The sequence below is a fragment of the Pseudochaenichthys georgianus genome, chromosome 19 (genome assembly GCF_902827115.2).
Source record: "Pseudochaenichthys georgianus chromosome 19, fPseGeo1.2, whole genome shotgun sequence".
Lineage (NCBI taxonomy): Eukaryota > Metazoa > Chordata > Actinopteri > Perciformes > Channichthyidae > Pseudochaenichthys > Pseudochaenichthys georgianus.
Window position 1 is genome coordinate 9,972,893 of NC_047521.1, and position 22,879 is coordinate 9,995,771.

Below are 22,879 nucleotides of genomic sequence, written 5' to 3' on the forward strand. Positions count from 1 at the left end.
TCTGCTCTGTTGTGCTGCTGTGGCTGAGGCCTGGTTCCACCTGCTCTGCTCTGCTGTGCTGCTGTAGCTGAGGCCTGGTTCCACCTGCTCTGCTCTGTTGTGCTGCTGTGGCTGAGGCCTGGTTCCACCTGCTCTGCTCTGCTGTGCTGCTGTAGCTGAGGCCTGGTTCCACCTGCTCTGCTCTGTTGTGCTGCTGTGGCTGAGGCCTGGTTCCACCTGCTCTGCTCTGCTGTGCTGCTGTAGCTGAGGCCTGGTTCCACCTGCTCTGCTCTGCTGTGCTGCTGTAGCTGAGGCCTGGTTCCACCTTCTCTGCTCTGCTGTGCTGCTGTAGCTGAGGCCTGGTTCCACCTGCTCTGCTGTGCTGCTGTAGCTGAGGCCTGGTTCCACCTTGCTCCGGGAACAGCGTGGATACTGTTGTGCTGGACTGGGAGAATGGCGGGTGTCGTGTTTCTGCTGTGCCTTTTCTTGGCTGTGCTGGACAAGGAGAAGATCGCTAGTCGTCCTGAAAAATCTACTGGATTCGGGTATGTTCTGCCGCCCGCAGTGGACATCCCCTGTACAGTTTCGGAGGTGTTGCACAAACAATTGCTGGTTGCACTGTCGCGGACATTCATTTCGGAAAATGTTTGTCTTTCTCACATGCCTGCCACGATGGTCCTTCAGAATTGTTTTTTAAACTCTAATCTCACTTTCGCGAAGTTTGCTGGTGACTCTAGAACAGCTGACAATGTATGTGTGTTGATTAAGAGGAAAAGGTGCTTGGTATTTTTTATTGTTGTTACTATCAGGAAATGTACAGCCAAATCCAGGTCCACCTAGCAGTATTAGTCAAATAGCTACTCCTGCTGATCTTATATCTAGATCTGGGCTAGGTTTAATTCCTTTAAATGTGCGTAGTCTGTTACCTAAATTAGATTTTGTCCGTATTTGGGCGAGTTCGACTGATGCTGATGTCATTGTCTTATCAGAAACGTGGCTAGATAAATCCATTTTGGCCTCTGACATTTACATAAATGGTTACAGTGTATATCATACTGACCGGGCTAAAAAAGGTGGTGGCGTTGCCATTTATGTGAAAAATAAGTTTTGTGTAACCAATATGGTTTCCAAATCTGTTAGTAAACAGCTCGAATTTTTAGCCGTGAATATTGAGGTAACAAAGGGTCAACAGGTCATGGTGGTGGGCTGCTACAGGGCCCCTTCGGCTGTCAAGGACTCTTTATCGTCATTGGCAAAACTGTTATCACAACTTTCCTACAAGGAAATAGTGCTGCTTGGTGAATTTAATTGGGACTGGTTAACTTCTGTGTCAGAGGATTTTAAAAACCTGTGTACCTCTTTGAATTTTACCCAGATTATAGACAGTCCTACTCGCCCAAATATTAAGTCCCCAAATAAATCCTCCTTAATTGATCTAATTTTAACACATACATACTCATCTGTGGCAGTATTTGCTAATGATGTGAGTGACCACTGTGTTGTAGCCACAATTAGGGACACTAAGGTCCAAAAGGTTAAACCACGTATGTCGCCAGTGGGGATGGGATTTTTGTATGTCATATGATGATGCATTATATTTACTGTGTGTATATGTATTTTAAGCAGAAGTGGGGGAAAATGTGTGTTTCCATTCATAAAAGGGTTAGCCTGTCAGGTGGGCGGAGTATGTGTGTTTTCGCAGCTGGTGTGAATCAGCTGGAGGAGGGCAGCGTGATTGGCTGCTGCCTGCCCAGCCTTCCAGGGAGCTACGTGGATTGGCCGGTGGGTGGTTAAAGCGAGGAGCCGGGACATTTACCGGGAGAACGGGAAAAGGTGAAGCTCCGAGGTGAAGAGGGAACGGGAAGCAAGGCTCTGGACGGATCGACGAGGAAGTGACCGTGAAGCGAAGGTCCACTGTGGAAGTACTGCTGCACTGCGATTTACTGTACGGCTGCCAGCTGCTGATCGACGGGTCGGTTGAAGGCAGATTTGCAACGCTCTCAAGCTCCTGATATTGCAACGCTCTCAAGTTCCTTATCATTGCAACGCCCTCAAGTTACTGTCTTTCGCACCGCGCGCTGCTCCTATCAGGGCCAGTGCGCATCTGAGTCGGATGCGCTCCGAACTATCGGGAGACGCGCGCCAAGTCTCCAACTGCTTTCTTCCGACCAGAAACACGCTGCGCTTAAGGAAGGGTGAGAAGAGATAACTTTTAACTCCTCTCGGTCTGAGGTGTTCTTGACCGAGAGCGGACCCATAACTATTTTAATTCGGGCCATGTCTTGCTAGGCTGTCACTGCATGGTTAAATGAACAAGGAGAGTATGGGGTGCAAATAGTGCCACTTGCAGTCATTTGCTCACCAGTGCCAGTGACTGTTCCATTTTACTCCTTAGCAGCCAGTGAGTGGGAGAGCATGTTCATTGTGTGATGTGTGTAGTGCTTTCTTTAAATAGACGTGTCATGTGTGTAGTGATTCCCTAATAGAAGTGTCATGTGTGTAGTGATTCTCTAATAGAAGTGCCATGTGTTTGCGTTATTTGCATGCTTTGTGACATTTTACGTTTAGTTGTACCATTCATGGTCCCTCCGGCCAGCAGGGGGTGGGTAGAGCAGTAGCAGCCTGAATTGACGGGGTGGTATATAGGCACTGCATCACTTGTCCTTGTGATACATTTCCATGTGAGAAGCTTGGCTGATATGGTCCCTTACTATTTATTTAATTTCTAATAAAGATGATTGTGTTACCCGATATCTGCCTGCTCCTCGTGTGTGTGGGTCAATTGGGGGATTAAAAGAACTGGGTGCCAGCAAGTGGGCCATTACATAGAGGGCTCACTCGCGACACCTTAAATGTTGGCGTTGTCGGCAGGATCTCCCTTGCACACACGGTCAGCATGTCGGTTGAGGGTAACGAGGGAGTCGCTGGCGCTGTTAATCCAGCTCCCAATGTTGTAAATCACATTATGTTACCTTGGTACATGGGGGGGGCCATGGCTTCCTATATTTGAAGGGAAAACCGGAGAGAAGGTGGGGGAATGGCGGGCAAAAATTGAAATGTTTGTACGGGCTCAGGGTCTTTCGAACGATCAGATCGTTGACTTTATCTTAAGTGCTCTGGGAGGTGAAGCTAAACGGGAAATGTTACTATTACCCCTTAGTGAGCGGGACACTGGGAAAAAAATATTAGATTGTCTGACTTCATTGTATGCGGGAAGTCAGTCACTGGCAACACTGAGGGCTCAGTTCTATGAATGCAGGCAGGGCGCAGAGGAGGGAATGGGAACTTTCATTCTACGCTTTCGTGAGCTCTATCACAAGTGGCAAGCGAGGGAACCACCAGCTGAGGACATTGAAGATGAGCTTCTAAGGACACAGTTCATCAGGGGACTACAAGAAAGCCTGGTGAAACAAGAATTGAAACGACTTCTTCGTCGCACGCCGGGAATTACTTTTCCTGCTATCTGCACCGAGGCCAAAGCGCTTGAAAGGGAGCAGGCTAAAGATGGAACTGAGACATGGGCCTGTCGCACTTATGCCCCCAGGCCTCCACAAACCCAACCACCTGACACTCCTTTATGTTCCTTAGTACCCCCACCTGCCCAGGACAGCCAGGCATTATGGGACTCCCTGCGGGCAGAGCTCCAACAGGACCTTAAAGACCAGATGTTAACACTGGGCAAGTCTCTCATGGAAGAGATGCGTGGTCAAATTGCTAACCTCTCTCTGGGGCCTGCTGACTCAACTGTACAGAGGCAAAACCCACAAGCAGGGCCCGCATTTCAGCCTAGGCCTCGTCAACCACCCCTGGTCACAGCCAGGACTCATTTCCAGTGGGACCCCCAAGGTCGGCCAATCTGTTTAGAGTGTGGGCAGGCGGGTCACACCCGCCGGTTCTGTTCCAGACGACGCTCTGGACCTTCGGATTTTTAGTCTCCTCGGTCGCTGCCGGGCAAGCGGTCGAGGAGGGGACCCAGACCACACCCCCAACAAAGCCTGCGTTGATTGGTACCTGCCCAGAGTTGGATGTAATTATAAGTGGTGAAAATATTCCTTGTATATTGGACACTGGTTCGCAAGTCACTCTGTTCAGTTATTCTCTGTTTCAGGAGAAGTTTGGAGAAAGATTGGTCCGAGGAGACATCCCCTGGCTCACTCTGAAGGCTGCAAATGGGCTTCACATCCCATACATTGGATATGCGCTTTTGGACTTTGAGATCAATGGGGTGAAGGTAATGGGGAAGGGTGTGGTGGTGGTTGAAGATTCCTGCCTGCAACAGGAATGTGCCTTATTGGGGATGAATGTGATTGGGGACTGTTGGCAAACTATCTTCCAGGATGGCCACCAAGGAGAGGCGGCTTTCAGGTCAACACTGCCACCTGCGGTCAGCACAGCCTGGGGAAAGGCTTTTGCTGTTTGTCGACGAGTGGGCCGGGCTGGATCCCCCACCGAACTGCAGGGGGTTGCCAAGCTGCCACGTCAGTCTGCTGTGTTGGTTCCCCCAGAGACAGAAATGATTATCTGGACCCAGGTGCCCCAAGCAGTTGGCACCCCAGACTGCTGTGTTATGGTGGAAAATCTCCAGAATGATGACCAGGAGTGGAGGGTGGCGAGGACACTGAGCTGGGTAAGGAGTGGAAGAGTGCCGATAAGAGTGTGTAACCCCCATCCCTTCTCCATAGAGATCCCCCAGCGTCGTGCCCTGGCTACAGTGTCCCAGGTGGATCCTCAGGCTGTGAAGACCGAGGAGGAGTTGGTGTTGACCCACACAGGGCCATCTGCGGTGGAGGTAGAGGTGAGGAGTATAAGCAGCACTCCAGTCCCGAATGTTACTGTACCTCCAGATCATCCGGCCCTGGCATTGCAAGGAGAGGACCTCAACCATAACGAGCAGCAGCGGTTAAGTGATCTACTTCAGAGGTGGACCAAGGTTTTTGCAGCCAATGAAGATGATTTTGGCCACACAAGTGCAGTCTTGCATCAGATCCCTACCGGTGATGCACCTCCAATCCGACAGAGACACAGGCCAGTTCCACCAGCACTCTATGCTGAGTTACGAGCCCTACTGGAAGGTATGTTGGAAAATGGGGTTGTAAAGGAAAGTTCCAGCCCCTGGGCAGCACCTGTAGTGTTGGTAAGGAAAAAGGATGGATCGTGGCGTTTTTGTGTAGATTACCGGAAACTTAATGCCATAACTCACAAAGATGCTTTTCCTTTGCCCAGAGTCGAAGAGTCGCTCACCCACCTCAAGGAGTCAGCTTGGTACTCCACACTGGATCTGGCTAGCGGGTACTGGCAGGTTGCGGTGGACCCCCGAGACCAGGAGAAGACCGCCTTCACAACACCAGTGGGCCTCTTTCAGTTTGAGCGGATGCCGTTTGGTCTCTGCAATGCTCCAGCCACATTCCAGCGGCTCATGCAACGCTGTTTGGGAGGGCAAGTAAATGACTTTCTATTGATATACCTGGATGATATCATTGTGTATTCTCCCTGCTTTGATAGTCATCTCAGGCACCTGGAACAAGTGTTTGAGAGACTACACCAGCACGGCCTAAAACTCCAGCCCCACAAATGTCACCTGTTCAAGAAGGAAGTGAAGTACTTGGGACATGTGGTCAGCAAGAAAGGGGTGGCCACGGACCCAGAAAAAATTGCAGCTGTGCAGGAATGGCCGGTCCCCAAGACAGTCACTCAAGTCCGTTCTTTCTTGGGCTTTGCAGGCTACTACCGCCGATTCATCCCTGCCTTTTCCCGGCTGGCAGCTCCCCTGAATGTTCTGCTTCGGGGTACGGCAGGGGTTAAATCAACAACAGTTAAGTGGTCTCAAGAGTGTCAGGGTGCATTTGAGGAACTTAAGCGAGCTCTATTACAGGCGCCTGTGTTGGCGTATGCAGATTTCAAATTACCCTTCCTGTTGTATACAGATGCCAGTTTGGATGGGCTGGGTGCAGTATTGTCACAGGTTCAGCAGGGGAGGGAACGAGTTATTGCATATGCCAGCCGTAGTCTAAGCCCTGGTGAAAAGAATGACCAGAACTATAGTTCTTTTAAGTTAGAGTTTCTGGCGCTATTTTGGGCAATCACAGAGAAGTTCAAACACTACTTGTGGGGCACAGAATTCACAGTGTTTACAGACAACAATCCCCTGGTACACCTGGGGACAGCCAAACTGGGGGCCGTGGAACAGAGGTGGGCAGCCCAGCTGGCAAACTTCACCTTTTCAGTCAAGTATCGACCCGGTGTGGAAAACCGGAATGCAGATGCCTTGTCCCGGCTCCCAGGGGAAGTAGATATCAAAGCAGTCTACAACGTGCCCGGAGCTCAGGGAGGTCTAGGAGTGAAGGGTCCACCAGCTGGACAGGACTGTGATCCAGGGTCTTGGCTGGAGCGCCAACAGGGAGACCCGGAGTTGGACAAAGTGAGACAATTGATCAACCAAGGGTTAAATGTGTCTCAGGTGCGACGGTCTGAGTTCCCCCAAGTGCACGGGTGGTTGCAGACATGGGATCGGCTGGAACTTCGTGACGGAATCTTAGGGCGCTGCATTCAGGAACCCGACACGGGCCAGCAGGCTTTCCAGTTGATTGTCCCAACCCAACATGCCCGGGAGCTGTGGGAGGATTACCACAAAGCGGCTGGACATGCCAACAGCGAAAAGGTCTTGAGTATCTTGCAGCGCAGATTTTACTGGCTGGGGATGGCTAAGGACATAAAGTCCTGGACAGTAGTATGCCCACAATGTGTGACAGGGAAGGCTGGTCCCAAGGTGAGGGCCCCTCTTCAGCCCATTGTATCCAGTTACCCATGGGAGGTTGTAGCCCTGGACTATTTATCATTGGGACGGCCAGCCGACACCCACCAGTATATCCTGGTTATGACCGACCTGTTTTCCAGGTATGCTGTGGCAGTGCCCACCAAGGACCAGACAGCCCAGACGACGGCGAGACATTTGTGGACCGCCCTCATCCAGCCTTTCGGGTGCCCAGAACGGTTCTTGACGGACCGAGGAGGTGCCTTTGAGTCTGAGGTAATGCGGCAGCTCTGTGAACTGTATGGCTGTACAAAGAGCCGCACTACCCCATACCATCCCCAGGGAAATGGGGCCTGTGAGCGTTTCAACAGAACTTTGCTGTCATTATTGGGCACACTAGGTGCAGAAGAGCAGGTACGGTGGAGGGAAAAGCTGCCAGCTTTAGTTCAAGCTTACAACAACACTGTACATTGTAGCACTAAACTGACTCCCTACTTTGTACTGTTTGGCCGTCACGCCAGACTGCCTGTTGATCTGTGTGTAGGTGTTGTCCCCCCACAGAAAAAGGGAACAATTAATGGCTGGGTGAGAACACACCATCAGACACTGCTTGAAGCGTATAGCCGGGTACGAGCTCATACCAAGCAAAGGCAGAACTGGGACCAGGCACGGTATGATAAGAAGGCCCATGCTATCCCCTTGTTGCCCGGAGGGAGGGTGCTGATCAGGAACTTCAGACGGAGAGCCAGAGGCAAGTTGGAACCACATTGGGTGCCTTCTCCCTATGTTGTTGTCTCACAGGTACGGCCTGGCCATCCAGTGTATAGCATCCGGCCCGAGGGGAAAGAAGGACCGATACGGACGATGCACCGCAACAACCTGCGTCCCTGCCCTGCAGGATTATGGACTGAGTCTCAGGTGTGTCCTCAGGAAATTGATTCCCAGCCTAACCAGCCTGTATTCTTGTTGCCTTTTGGCACTGTAGCTAGGTGGGGCTCTCAGTCTACTCCAGTCATACCAGGCCTAGTGCCGGAGCCAGAGCAGTTTGGGGAACTAGAGCAGGTCCCAGCTCAATTGGACCCTGAGCCTCAATTGGAGGGTGGGCTTGTGCCAGGGGAAGGACAAGGCCCTGTGAGGAGGTCGCAGCGTCGAAACTTTGGGGTGCCTCCACAAAGGTACCAGGTCTAAGGGGTAGTCGGGACGACCACCAATATTGAGGGGGGGGAAATGTCGCCAGTGGGGATGGGATTTTTGTATGTCATATGATGATGCATTATATTTACTGTGTGTATATGTATTTTAAGCAGAAGTGGGGGAAAATGTGTGTTTCCATTCATAAAAGGGTTAGCCTAGCCTGTCAGGTGGGCGGAGTATGTGTGTTTTCGCAGCTGGTGTGAATCAGCTGGAGGAGGGCAGCGTGATTGGCTGCTGCCTGCCCAGCCTTCCAGGGAGCTACGTGGATTGGCCGGTGGGTGGTTAAAGCGAGGAGCCGGGACATTTACCGGGAGAACGGGAAAAGGTGAAGCTCCGAGGTGAAGAGGGAACGGGAAGCAAGGCTCTGGACGGATCGACAAGGAAGTGACCGTGAAGCGAAGGTCCACTGTGGAAGTACTGCTGCACTGCGATTTACTGTACGGCTGCCAGCTGCTGATCGACGGGTCGGTTGAAGGCAGATTTGCAACGCTCTCAAGCTCCTGATATTGCAACGCTCTCAAGCTCCTGATATTGCAACGCTCTCAAGTTCCTTATCATTGCAACGCCCTCAAGTTCCTGTCTTTCGCACCGCGCGCTGCTCCTATCAGGGCCAGTGCGCATCTGAGTCGGATGCGCTCCGAACTATTGGGAGACGCGCGCCAAGTCTCCAACTGCTTTCTTCCGACCAGAAACACGCTGCGCTTAAGGAAGGGTGAGAAGAGATAACTTTTAACTCCTCTCGGTCTGAGGTGTTCTTGACCGAGAGCGGACCCATAACTATTTTAATTCGGGCCATGTCTTGCTAGGCTGTCACTGCATGGTTAAATGAACAAGGAGAGTATGGGGTGCAAATAGTGCCACTTGCAGTCATTTGCTCACCAGTGCCAGTGACTGTTCCATTTTACTCCTTAGCAGCCAGTGAGTGGGAGAGCATGTTCATTGTGTGATGTGTGTAGTGCTTTCTTTAAATAGAAGTGTCATGTGTGTAGTGATTCTCTAATAGAAGTGCCATGTGTTTGCGTTATTTGCATGCTTTGTGACACTTTACGTTTAGTTGTACCATTCATGGTCCCTCCGGCCAGCAGGGGGTGGGTAGAGCAGTAGCAGCCTGAATTGACGGGGTGGTATATAGGCACTGCATCACTTGTCCTTGTGATACATTTCCATGTGAGAAGCTTGGCTGATATGGTCCCTTACTATTTATTTAATTTCTAATAAAGATGATTGTGTTACCCGATATCTGCCTGCTCCTCGTGTGTGTGGGTCAATTGGGGGATTAAAAGAACTGGGTGCCAGCAAGTGGGCCATTACATAGAGGGCTCACTCGCGACACGTATCATCACAAAGAGAGACAAAAAACACTTTGTGGAGCAGGGTTTTGTGCATGATCTGTTTGATTTTGATTGGGGTAGAATCAATCTGTGTGCTGATGTAGAAACTGCATGGTCTTATTTTTATCTTGGTTTTATGAAAATTATAGATAGACATGCACCTCTGCGTACATTTAGAGTGAAGGGACGAAACAATCCCTGGTTTTCTGCTGAGCTGTCCAGTCTCCTTCATGAGAGAAATAATGCTTGGGCTAAGGCTAGGAAATCAGGCTCAGAGGTAGAATGGCTACGTTTTAGGCAGCTAAGAAATAGCTTCACATCTCTAATAAAAAGTGCTAAATCAAAGTACTATTTGTCGGTTACCACAGAAAACCTGAATAATCCTAGGAAATTTTGGAAAGCCATAAAATCGATTTCCACTAGTGATATCCCAAATGAGCTACCTCCGTGCCTTACCACAGCATCTGGCACTATATCAGACAGGGCTACTATGCTACATTGCTTTAATGAGCATTTTGTGTCTTGTGGCTCTATGTTTGATTCTGTCACTGACTGTACTTCTGCTTCTGTGAACGCTCCAATCCTTGACTCTGAACAATGTGGTCTGGAAAACCCTTTCAGTTTTACTCCTTTAACTATTGGTATTGTTCATGAAGCATTATCCAAGTTAGATCCTAGGAAACAATTTAGAACCTTTCTTTTTAAAGATAGCTGCAGATTTTATTGCTCCACCTCTTACTTCTCTTTTTAACCTCTCCCTCAGCACAAATGCAATTCCAAAAGTATGGAAGTCTGCTTATGTCTTGCCTTTACTGAAAGGAGGGGAGGCAACTATTTTAAATAACTATAGGCCAATCTCTAAATTGTCAGTTCTGGCTAAGGTGCTCGAACGACTTGTGAGTGAACAAGTAAAGGAGTTTTTATCTATAAATGATATCCTGTCTAAACATCAGTCAGGATTCAGAAAGAAACACAGCACCATCACTGCAACAATGAAAGTGGTAAATGACATTACTACTATTTTAGATAATAAGCAGAGTTGTGCAGCTCTGTTTATTGACCTTTCCAAAGCGTTTGACACCGTTGATCATCGCATCTTAAAGCAGAGGCTACTCAGTATAGGCATGTCCAGCCATGCAGTAGGGTGGTTTGTGAACTACCTCTCTGAAAGGTCCCAATGTGTTCATTTTGATGGACTATCTTCTGAGTGGGTAAACATTTCTAATGGTGTACCACAAGGTTCTGTTTTAGGACCACTTTTATTCTCCATATATATTAACAGCGTAGGTGATAATGTGGATGAAGCTACTTTACATTTTTATGCGGATGATACTGTGATGTATTGTGCAGGTCCCTCCATTAAAGAGGCTGTTGTTAAATTACAGGCTGTTTTTAACACTATTCAGACTCGGTTCTCTGAACTAAAGCTTCTTTTAAATGTGGATAAAACCAAGGTAATGCTCTTTTCAAAAGCAAAAAAGACACCAGAGCCTGTTTTAGATATTGTAACTACGCAAGGAACAAAACTTGAAGTTGTTGCCTGTTACAAATACCTTGGTATCTGGCTTGATGATTGTCTCACTTTTAAACTTCATGTCAATAACCTGCTAAAAAAACTGAGGGTTAGGCTAGGTTTCTTCTACAAGTCCTGTTTCTCGCTTGAGGCCAGGAAAAGGCGAGTCACTGTGATCTTGTTACCTGTGCTGGACTATGGGGATCTGATGTATATGAATGCACCTGCCAATTGCCTGGTCAAGTTAGATGCTGCGTATCACAGTGCACTAAGATTTGTGACAAACTGTAAAGCATTAACCCATCACTGTACCCTGTATGCAAGGGCTGGTTTGCTTTCACTAACTGTACGGAGGCTCAGTCACTGGTACATTTTTATATACAAAGCCATGTTAGGGAAACTTCCATCTTATATCTGCTCCCTGATCTCTCGGAGAATTGTAAGTGGCTACTGCCTGAGATCGAATGCAGTGGTTTTATTAAATGTGCCAACTGCTAGGACTGTCTTAGGGAAGACAGCTTTTAGATGCGCAGCTCCTCTGTCTTGGAATAGTCTGCAAATTAAATGGAAACTGAACAATCTGGTGCCACTAAATGTTTTTAAAGCTCGGTTGGATGCTAGTCAATCGGAAGCTATTGGTACCTGCTTATGTGGATAATTATGTAAATGATGCTGTATGATGTCCTTTTGTTGTTCTGTTTATGTTTTTATGTTTCATGTGGAACTACTTGAGCAGGTCTCCCTTGAAAAAGAGATCAATGATTTCAATGGGATTTATCTGTATAAATAAAGGTTTGAAATGAAATGAAATAATTTCATCACTATCACTGAAGTGAGCAATCATGAACGAACTTATGCTAATCATAAATCTATCCATCATAAATCTATCGATTAGATTTATGATTCGAAAATAATAAAAGTAGGGTAGACATGTGGATATTATCTGGCTGAACAAAACGTGCATTTATCTAACAGGTTCGTTTTCCACAGACCTTATTTCCAGCTATTTTCCAAAACCCTATGGAGAAATCCCATTGCCTTCTGTCGAGGGAATCCGAGCGCAACTTACTTCCGGGTTTTAGGACGCGTCACTGCACCACTTGCATAGACCTCACAGCGGGCGGAACTTGTCATAAAGTCCGCCCACCGTTGATTGGTCAATTGTACTGTCATTTGACATTACTCTCTCGTTGAGTTACTATAGCTGGCCCTCTTTGAATGTAGAGAGGGACCAACCGGACCAACAAGCTCTCCCGTCTTCACATAACTCGCAGAGACGGCATTTAACCCTTCACATTCCAACAGAAACTGAACAGGCAGATTCGAAGGATTTATTTATTTGGAAATGTTATTTTAAATACAATTAAATCAAGTTATTTCGGTAAAACTAATGAAAAATGTAACAACAAAATATAAAAAATAATATTTTTTAAAAAGTGTTTTTTTTAATGTTTTCAAATATAATTGTTTAGAATATATTGGGCCTAGAGGGCCCTGACGGCTCGCCACTGGTACTTTTATAATAAAGAATGTCAGTGTTGGTAGCAATTATAATCCTTTATCTTTTGTCAAAATATATGCGTTATAATGTATCTGTAATTAATATTGTCTTAAAAGGATTAGGAATTATAGTGCTATAATCGGAAACATTTTTAAAAGTAAAAAAACATGTTCTGCAGAAGATATATAAAAGTACTTATAAAAGTAAGATATATAAAAGTACACACAACAATGATAAACATTAATGTTATTGTAAAAATGCTTAATCTAAGTTGTTACTTCTCTAACAAGTACTATAAGGAAAATATAATGCTGACAAATGACGCGTGCAAGTGTAAAACTATATAATATATTACAAGATTATAATTGCTCGTGTCTTAATGCGTATGCAGAATGTTTGAGTTGGTCCAGGCGGAGCAAACGGAGGGTATGAGTGTGATTTGGAAGGCAGTGCAGTAAATAAAATATTGATAGAAATCATGTGGGAGCGTAGTGGTGTAATGAGCATATTATATAGCAAAGGAAAAAAAAGCTATTAAATATAATACAGTATTTTTATATCGTTCTGGCACATATTACACATATTTAAATCTCAATGCATGGCAGATATACTGTAATTTGCAGCCAATTCTCCACATAATATTGGCTCCAACAATTATCTTGAATATAGTATCCTGCATAAAATGTATGTGTGGGTTACAAACAGGGATAACTAGCAATAAACATCATAACCCATAATAAAACACATTTGTAATGTTTCTTTTTTTATTAGTCAGGTGGTGAACACGTTCTGCTTGTGCTAAACCTTAATGTTTAAAGTCATATACGCTCAAATCCTGGCTCATGTGTTTTGATATTTAGGAGTATTGCATTAACTCCCCGTAGACTGCTATTCTGGATATGCCTTAAAAAGCAAATGGACAAAAAGACGTGAGGAAAGACAAATAATCTCTCCCTTAAATCGTTCCTATTTATTAACGTATGTCGCTTCAGATTAAACTCAATGGCAGACGTTTGCTGCCCTCTGCTGGAGAGAGACAGTTAGACGTAATAATACATCTTTTTACAGTATTCTGTGAACTAACTCCAATCCTTTTATATGTATCAAGTTTAATATGAATAATGATCAACTAACTATAGCAAAATTATAAAGCACACACAATATGTTGCACCACATGCCTCAAATCATTACATGGCATGGGATTTAATTCAGTAAATTGGACCAGGAATTCCCGTTCACAAATGCATATTCAAATTCGTCCGAAGCCTTAGGCTAATTTGAATATGCATTTGTGATATAAAGGATTTACTATTATGAAAAAGCAAGATTGTGCATTGCAAGGGTATTGCAAGGGTAATCTAAATAAATCTAAATAAAGTTACATTAGTATGATCAGAAAGAGATCATTACACAAACATGGCTGCCTCTGTGTGTTCTCTGAATAGCCATTATATAAATGAATATAATGCGATAACATAAGCAATGTTACTTTACATTTAATTCAAGGTGGAAATGAAACATTAATTCAATTTCAGACTTCAAATCACTACAGATGTTTTGGAACTGGGTTAAGAGTTAAAACTTCCATTAAAAGACGTGTACCAGACTATGATTGACAACTCCAAATGTTACTAAAAAAATAGTTTCAAATTACCACACAATTTGGGACCAGACATCTCTGTATATTGCATATTTCGTACTGTAAGCAATTGCCCATTCCTTGCCAATTTTATCATTTATGCACAGTTACCCCAAAAAAATGCACATTTATTTGAATATCCACATTGTCCACATATATGTTTATTTTCATGTTTGTGTTGTAATGTTCTTCTCTTCTTTACTTGTTTCTTGATTTTTGCAGTATTTGCTTTTATTTGAAGTTATTCTTACTCTTTTTATGTTCATGTTAGCACAAATTCACCAAAGCTAATTCCTTGTATGGAAATCTACTCGACAAAAAAAAAACATTATCTTTTCTGTATTAACAAGGCTCTCATAACTTAATGTCCAACATGATCCTAAAAGAAAACACTAAAGTTCTGCAGTGTGGAACACAACATGACAAACAATAATTAACTTTGTAATTCAGGATGTGATGTTTCAAAACTGCGATAACAGCAAAAGATAATATTACATTTTGACCATTTTCATGTATCCTGACTTCCAATATTTCCCATCATTAGCCTGCATATTGATGGACTCTATCTACCTTCCTAGTCTTAATTCAAGGGTTTTTCACTGGAAATATTTAAAGAAATCAAAAAGGGCAACCTTCAACAGTCCTATGACTCATGAACGCAGAGTTACATATGAAATAGAAAAGTGTTGTTACACTCCGACACTCATTACTTTCACTTAATCAATGTTTAACCAGCCCCCGGTGTTGTGTAACAGGCAGAGGCTCAGCTTGCAATGTCCAAATAAAGACCAAGGATTACATTTTAGATGGGAAGTTGCTACCAGCTAGAATTGGCAGGGAGTACAAAGCAGCGACGTTTAAGCTATGTAGGTTTTCTAACATTTGTCATATTTGTTATCCTTGTCTACTGAAGTATTGAAAGACTGTCTCATTGTGCACACTTGAAAAAATAATGCCTTTTTTTGTTTTGTAAAAGCTCATTTCTGTCACACGATTACCGTTTGCGAAATTGAAAAACAAGATCTTACTTTTATTAGGTAAATTACTAAAAGTCGGCCTCAATAAAAGCTTCATTCTGGGATGTAATGTTAAAAAGGACCTAACTTTTAGAAACAAACGCTTCAACTCAATTTCCCCATGTTCTAAATAAAGCCTGGGAGTTAAGATAAACAGCGCCCCATCAGATCTTTAAATCTATGTTTCAATTTCATGCTGAACCTTCAAGATTTTTACTAATAAAGTAAAAAGAAAAAGGCAGGAGGCTCCTACAGGTTTCAAAGTCCTCAACAGGCTTTCACCAACTATTAACCAACAGAGCAGAGAAGTGGATGTGTCTAACCTAGCTCTCAGCAAAGGACGCACCTGTGAGTCCTTGGCCCATGCTACGCTCTTCCAACAAGAAAACAGGCCGGCTGTACTGTATCTCCCATAATCCTGCTGACAAACAATCGGAACATGAAACCAAACATTCTTGGCAGATATATTAATAAATCTAGCGTTTCTCGTCCATTTCCTTTCAATACAACCTCAGGCACTAAAAAATACAAAAGCAGCAATAAAGAATTTTAAGGTGATATTTAAAAAATACTGTATTTTGGGTCAAGCACTCTTTCAGAGCATCACATTGACATTTCCTTCAAAAACACTGATACAAACCAAAGACACGGTTTCACATTTAACATTCAATTTAACCTTCTTTAAAAATAGACAGTTGTCCTAAAAAAGAAAAACATGAAAAATGCATTATCACTGAAATATGAAAGCATGTCGTTAAAGCAAAGCCCTTTATGGTGAACATTTCTAGACATCATGATGCTGACAGCTGCAGCAGATCAGTATTTACAACTCCAATTCTTTGGTCCCATTGGTCATTGGTTGGATCAAAGCCTCAATTCTAAATGATGCCAATTCATTACATCAATTTGCTTAAAGAACAAACTGAATAGAACTGTTTCTAGTTCAGCTCTAATTCATATTAAACATCATGGATCGCAATAATTGAAACTGGTATTGTCACCTCTACTATTACTTCTGCTGCCACTGTCAGTTACATCAACATGCTGCTCTTACTACTACTGGGAGAATGATGTGAGGCCAGCACTGTGTGTACGGTGGCCAACAGGTGCAAACGCGTTAGTGGCCAAAAACACTTCCATTAGGCGAAACACACTTTCAAACACAAATGTGCCACAACACATGCAAACGAAGGAACATCGTCACCAACTTGACATGCGCAGCATTTATTTCTAACTTTATAATCTCCAAATGTCAACAAGTGCTCCGGTCCCCGCTGTGTGCATCACTTTTTAGTGTCCCAGTTTCTGTCGGTTTTTAGCTTATAGCATTTTGTATTTGCCGTGTCAAGTAGTGAAGTAGGGGAATGTTATATAAATGTTTTTGCATTATTGAAAATGCAGAGCGTTTCTCCCCTAATGGAGATGTGTTGGGCCGTGTAGCGCGTTTGCACTTGTCGTCCACCTTATATTAGGGCTCAAATCTGTAAACATAATTCAAAAATGAATTTTCAATTAAAAAAGAACATATTTATTTTGGAATATTCTACAAAAATCTGTTTTTCATTTGTAGGAGTTAACAATTAAATATAACATTTTCTTTATGTCTATACAGTTTTGGCTATCATTACTGAATCAAATCGTAGTTTTCCCAACAATTTAATATGATCCCTTCACGTTAAATTCTAATTGACTAATTAAAGATAAGAACTGCCATGATGACATGCTTCATGGATGCTACACATGCATTACACTAGCAAATGGTTTAACTTTTAAATAACAATGTTTCCTAAATATTTGAAATTATCAGTCAAATTTTACCTTTTAGACATTCTCTCAACAACAACAACAACAACTTTGTAACATAACTCAGAATCCCTTTAGCACATACTTCAGTATAACTGAACTCTCTTTGATCCCAAAAAAAAGAGATACTTTGAGTGATTTCTAACATTCTGCCCCGTACTTATCTACTGGAGCTATTATTTTAAAGGAATTTGATTGTTCAGGCGTACCTAATAAAATGATAATCCAGACTCAACATACATGTTGTATGTTGAGTCTGGATTACAAACTAAGATGCAGCCACACAGGCTAATGTCATGGGTCCTGAGACTTTTAATTACAAGTATGAGTCCCCACATGTAACTATGTACTACTAAGTATAATAATCCTTTAACCTAAATTCCAGGATTTTGTTGAATCAAAAGAATGCTCTTGCACTCAGGCCAGATGTCTCTGCAGGGGAGGCGTACTGTGACACAAACCAGACAAGAGGAGACCAAATATGGAAACGGTCAGATAAGAATAAGTGTTCTAATAACCGCCCATTCTTGGCCCAGAACAGCAAGGGACTAAATATAAAACCTTGTGTTTCCCGTGCCTCGCCTCCTTAGTGTTTCTTTAAAGTATTGCTACTCTCCTCTAAGGCCAGAAACCTCAAGAAAGAGGAAGCTTCTTGTTGGAGTGCAGCCGAATAAATACAGCAGTGAATCATTACCTACAAAATAACTTTTTGATTACAGCCTATGTGCGCCAGTGGGTGTGAAATGGCACATCAAATCGGTTCTACATTGTCGTCTGCCTCTGACATCGTTTCAGCAAAATAATACTCATAATACTCCCTTTTCTACAAAGAGCCTCAGAAAAACCTGTACCTCAAAAGAAAATTGGCTGCCAACAATCACAACAGCACACTTTCCCTTCTCTGAAAAGTACATTGTGTCTCTTTCCAGGGGTTTGGTACCATGCAAGTATCCTCACTAGGCTTCATTTAGAGTGCTGCTCAGCAGAGTCTGGAGCCAGAGAGACACGGATCTTTGTGGATCTGCAGCCAAATCCGAGGCCTGATACTCTGTGTGCTCTCGGCAGTCCACAGGGACTTTAGGGGAAGGAGGAGTCCTCTTCAGCCTTGTCAGTACTTATTAATCCCAAAGATCCTCACGCCGTGCAGCTGGGGCAGCTTGGGGATGAGGACAGTGAGCAAGGAAACAGTGTTGACCACAAAATGGACCCGATCGTACTTGGTGTAGAAGCTGGTTAGGATGTACCTAAATGAGAGGCAAACAGGAGAGGGATAAGTCATGATTACGAGGGTTAAACAGATAAACAGTGTTTATGTCTGCTTGTCCTTTTGATAACAAGCCTGAAGAACACAACACGATCTTAGTTAAAGGAAAACTCAAATCAAAAGATTAAAATGAAAGCTGTCAAAACATCACTACAATCAGAAGGCTTTGACGGTTGCTGTTGGTATTCACAGCGTTTGGAGAAGGAGAAGAGAGTCATAAGTTATCATTAAGACAGATTATTTTAGTATACGTCTATACATTATTGTTGTTTTAAAGAAAATCCTACTTTGTGTGTCTTTATGTATGCAATAACACTTTCACTTATTTGTCCTCTGACAATCGCAGACAGATGTGTATCACCTCGGAGCTCTCGCAGTGCAAACACATTAATCTTTAGCACAGTTTCGACACACCGAACAACAGGATTGCAGCACGAGTTCATTGAAATCGAATACGCAAATGTGATGATGTAATGCTAATCTACAAATCTATAAAGCTCATCTTTAATGAAGAACAACCAAATCAACAGACATGGAATGAGACAAACATTCAGATATGCTTCTACAGTGAGTTCCCAGCACTTGAACCCTGACCTCGTTTTAGCTACACGCTGGCAGAGGAAGCACAGATGTTCCAAGTCAATAAGAAACTACTCTGATCTGTTGGAAACAACATTTTTAGAATGAACTGTACACACTAGTTAAGGATTTTCTGTCGGCTAAGATTGAGGAACCCTGTTCTCTGCTCGTCAAGTGAGGACGTGTAATAAAGGCTCAAGAGACTTTCCAGGACTCGAGCCTGACCACATGTCTCCTGCTGCTGGCACCGGTTGCAACACAAGAGGGTTTGAAAGTAATTAGAAAAAAAAGTGTACACCTGCAAAAACTGCCATCACTACAATGTTTGAGCTGAGCTGGCAATTCAACCCCAGGGAACCAGAGTGCTTCCTGTAAACTGAACTCTGTCAGTTAAGAGGGAAAGCACAGAGCATGACATCAGCAAAGAGGACTGCTGCAAATACTAAGACCTGTAACCATGTGTGAGCTTGGCCAGCAGGGATATCAAGTACCATTCAAAAAAAGAGGTGCAAGGGGAGGACAACTGGAAAGGAAAGGTACAGTTTCACTCATTGTCAAAATGAAGTGAAACAGAAGACCCGTCTCGTACTGACTCTTATATATGCAAAGCACCTGGCGAGCAGTGTGGGGGTCCGGTGCCTTACTCTGTACTTGGTCCATTTGGGGAATTGAACCAGCAACCCTCAGTTTCCCTACAGATATAGCTACTGCTTCCCAAAGTAGTACAACTTTGCACAGAATTGTAGGTAAATATGCATCATTTGGTAGCACACCGATTAAAGCATCGGTTGGCCCGGGGGGGAAATGACCCACTTCCATAGAGATCCACACAAACTGCTGGTGCCTGTGGATGGGAGGCCAGTGAGTGATCAAGTTATTCTGGCTGGGCTATCTACACTCTCTTCTTCTGTTGACACCTAACCAATAGCAAGCTTTGGTTCTCCAAAAAGGTACAGTCCTCCTCTACTCTCTTTGAGCCCAGATCCATCCCTTACGATCAGCTACACAACTAACGGCCTAGCATTGGGTTCAGTGGAGCCACTTACAGGACAATAGGTGTGATGGTGAGGAACTTGCGTGATGCAGTGAACTGCACCCCATAGTCCATCTGCTCCCAGTACGTGAGGAGGCGAGCCTTGCCCTGATCCGGGGTCTCAAACGGCGTCCCTTTGACCGTGTGGAGAAGCAGGTACATGCACTGCAACAGACAAGGCACACATAGTCAGACAAAAGGGCATTTTACATATCAATAACAGATACATGTTGGGTGATATATTGTTATAATAGTCTTGATTAATTGACCTCAAAGCCATCAGGAAGTCCGGGAGCAACAAGTGGGTTCTCCCCAAAATCCAAAAAGACATGTTTTCCTCCTTACTTGTAGTAGCTTGATGGAACTAGATGGCACTTTTGGTGCTCAAAGATCACATTGAAGTTAATATTGTACTCTTTAAGGCTAGAGGAGTCATAGGTTATCAAAATATATGATGCAAGACTGAGTAATACCTCAGCTCTTTTAATTAAACGCTGGTTATAACATTTCTGGCACCAATTTATTAACTAAGAACCTGACGAAGTGCAGTGACACAGCAAATAAAAAGTGTCTTTCTTCTTAGATTCCTTAGTTCAGAGATGTGTAAGCCTCTGACTCAACACTCCCCAAGTCTTTCACCAGGCTTCACTGTCCGTGTCCTCCTCTGAGCCGACTCATTCGACAGATGTTCAGGGAAACTTTAACCACTCACCAGATTGTGAATGAGGTTGGTGAGGGTCCAGACCACGGGCACGCTGGCGAAGGGAATGCTGAGTATGATGACGTGCAGGAGGCCGATGCCCAGGATGTAAGTCAGCCACATTCCTCTGCTGTTCATCACTCGGGTGTTGGGGTTCACCTCGCTGTGCGCCGTGCCCACGTTCATGATGGCGTCTGTCTTCTCGGAGCACTCTACCTACCGTATAATCGTACAAACGGTCTTAGTTTGACCCAAGCTGGCGTGACTATCTGTCTACTGTAAGATAAACAGAGAGAGGTTTCCTGATTATTATAAGTCATTATCTTCAGGGCTATTAAGATTTATGGCAATTATCTTAAGTGTGATTGCACAGTATATACTGTTAACATTTATGGCCTACTGGCTCCAAGTTCTTCAGGTAAAATATACACTTTCATATCGGGCTCAGAAAGAAATACATACAAATATTTACCATTTATTTAAAACTCTGAAGGCTATAGATAACTCCCCCTCTTCAGAGATAAATAATCTATCTATTTGTATAACAATAGCTATTCCTCCTGGGGTATACATAAATGTATTACAAATATAACTGTGAAAATGTCAGTGTACTTTACTTATCAATTGAATAATTTACTATATGTTGAATACCGTTAAGCATGAAAATAAGTTATTATAGTTACAATATTAATTTCAACATGGTATATGTTCTTTTATTTAATCCCCAAAGCGCCTGAATACAGCAATAAAGCACAATGTTAGATTTTAGCGGGCATATGTCAGCCCATCAAAAGATATAATTCTTTGTGCATAAAAATAGATAGAAATAAAGCACAAATAAGGCTAAAATGAGATAAGAGAGTGAGCTAAAAATGGAAGAAAAACTGCTGATGGAGTCAGTATCTGCCTGTTCCACAGCAACTGATTGACAAAAGTAAACAATGTAGAAAGCGTTGGTCAATCCAGCATGCTGCCTTGTGAGTTGCCTAAAATCTAACTGGCTACACAGTTATCCATAACGTGGCTAAACAGATCCACAAGTGGACTAGCTAACAATACTGGGATTCAAATATTCTTATCAATTCAATTATAGGTGAGTAAATCATTGCACTCACAGCAGAGAAAAATGGTTTCAACTCCGACCTGTATTGGCACTAGTCCGTTATCACAGTTTTTGTCTTATCGATGCCTTCAGTTATGTAACTGGTTCTATCACCGGGGGACCAGCTAGGCTCCAGGGCTTTCATCAGTCATCCGGTGAACATCTTTCGGCTTCAAGCGTGCTGCTTAGCGCTGAGGGTGTGCTCGTGGAGGCTCACTATCAATGGAGACACACTTCCACTTTTTCTCTTCGTCTTCCAGACAACAGCTGGTGACAACACAGCACAGTTCACGATGTAACGTCACCGCTATTCGCTTTCACGGCCCCATATTTAGGGTGAGTTTTTTTACTCTTCGCATTCTGATGTGATTGGTTTTTGTAGATCACGTGGTCAGAGCTGGCCAATCTGGATTTAATGCGTTTTTAAAAAAAAAACGTGTTACACTCCCCCTTTGGACGTCACATCGTAGGCGGGATCAGAGGAAACGGGCATGAATTACACTTGGGAATTGATAGAGAAAAAAATAGAAGCTGTACAGTAGTCGTTTGAAACATTTACTAAATGGTGTATGTTTCGTGAAAAATCCTTTAAAATCCTTTTATAGGTGTGCATTTTCCAAACATTCTTTGTACATGTGATGTTAGCTTATTTATTTCCTTGTTAGTTAAACATGTTCGTTTTAACAGCCTGTGGCCTATGACCTCTCTTATGATCTTATTTGTGTGCAAAATTAATAATAATAAAAAAAAACATGTATTCGTCCTAATTTATATATATTTTGATACTTAAAAAATGTGTACATATTGCAACATGTGCAGTTAGAAATAATATCTAATATAAAGAGAATGTTGTTCTCTGCACTATATCAACAGCTGTACCCATTTTTTTTTAAATTGCGCTGTTTATTGCCACTTATATATATATATTAGTGTATGGTGTGAATGTATTGTGTAATGTGTATTTTAATGTATATCTACAGAATATTTGTAATGTAGGCCTATTGTGGTTTTATGATCATGAACTGTACCTTATGTTGCCTATTATCAAATGAATTGTCCCTAATGAATAACATACATGAATTGCAATTGCAAATGTGTATTATTCTATTTTATTTGTATTTACTTGCACATCTTGCAACATTCTCTTGCACTATTTTATTTGTATTCTGTTATTTCTTGCACTATTTATATTGGTTGTATCCGTTTTATGTTCCATATATATTCATGTTGCATTGTTGGAGGTTACGTTTGTCATTGCCATATCTACACTACTGTGCATATGACAATAAAGCCTTGAATTGAATCTTGAAAATGATCAAACCTTCAATCACCCCAGCTAGTAACAGACAGGGAATGAAAAATGGGCATGGTCTTTTTTTACTCTGACCTCCACCAAAAACACTGAGCGATACACAACCACTCTTGCAATTCTTGCCGCACATGTATATGGTCACACACTAAATTATTGGCTAAA

The 22,879-nt window shown here is 43.3% G+C and overlaps 2 protein-coding genes across 6 annotated transcripts; one reads left to right on the forward strand and one right to left on the reverse strand.

Annotated features, from left to right (window-relative positions):
* The first annotated feature begins 3,824 nt into the window (after positions 1 to 3,824).
* LOC117464487 (uncharacterized) lies at positions 3,825 to 5,613 on the forward strand. Its single transcript, XM_034106939.2, has 2 exons — positions 3,825 to 5,113; positions 5,203 to 5,613. The coding sequence occupies exons 1-2, from the start codon at positions 4,214 to 4,216 to the stop codon at positions 5,263 to 5,265; spliced, it is 963 nt and encodes a 320-aa protein (XP_033962830.1). The 5' UTR covers positions 3,825 to 4,213; the 3' UTR covers positions 5,266 to 5,613.
* Positions 5,614 to 13,749: 8,136 nt separating this feature from the next.
* LOC117464804 (ORM1-like protein 3) lies at positions 13,750 to 21,726 on the reverse strand. Of its 5 annotated transcripts, none has more exons than XM_034107501.1 (4): positions 21,447 to 21,726; positions 20,316 to 20,519; positions 19,617 to 19,768; positions 13,750 to 17,971 (listed from the first exon to the last, which is right to left on the reverse strand). In XM_034107501.1, the coding sequence occupies exons 2-4, from the start codon at positions 20,487 to 20,489 to the stop codon at positions 17,836 to 17,838; spliced, it is 462 nt and encodes a 153-aa protein (XP_033963392.1). In that variant the 5' UTR covers positions 20,490 to 20,519; positions 21,447 to 21,726; the 3' UTR covers positions 13,750 to 17,835. The 5 variants fall into 5 exon arrangements, with proteins under 5 accessions (XP_033963392.1, XP_033963390.1, XP_033963389.1 ...); XM_034107499.1 differs by having other exon boundaries at positions 20,316 to 20,576; XM_034107498.1 differs by having other exon boundaries at positions 20,316 to 20,579.
* Between the last annotated feature and the right edge of the window lie 1,153 nt (positions 21,727 to 22,879).

What these genes read in the sequence shown, in the direction of transcription:
- LOC117464487 (XM_034106939.2), top strand. Translation starts at nt 4,214, where the DNA reads ATGGGGAAGGGTGTGGTGGTGGTTGAAGATTCCTGCCTGCAACAGGAA. An exon ending in GGGCAGCACCTGTAGTGTTG is followed by an intron (nt 5,114 to 5,202) that starts GTAAGGAAAAAG and finishes TCCTTTGCCCAG; the next exon opens with AGTCGAAGAGTCGCTCACCC.
- LOC117464804 (XM_034107501.1), bottom strand. Translation starts at nt 20,489, where the DNA reads ATGAACGTGGGCACGGCGCACAGCGAGGTGAACCCCAACACCCGAGTG. An exon ending in CCAACCTCATTCACAATCTG is followed by an intron (nt 19,769 to 20,315) that starts GTGAGTGGTTAA and finishes TGTCTGTTGCAG; the next exon opens with TGCATGTACCTGCTTCTCCA. An exon ending in ACCATCACACCTATTGTCCT is followed by an intron (nt 17,972 to 19,616) that starts GTAAGTGGCTCC and finishes CCTCTCATTTAG; the next exon opens with GTACATCCTAACCAGCTTCT.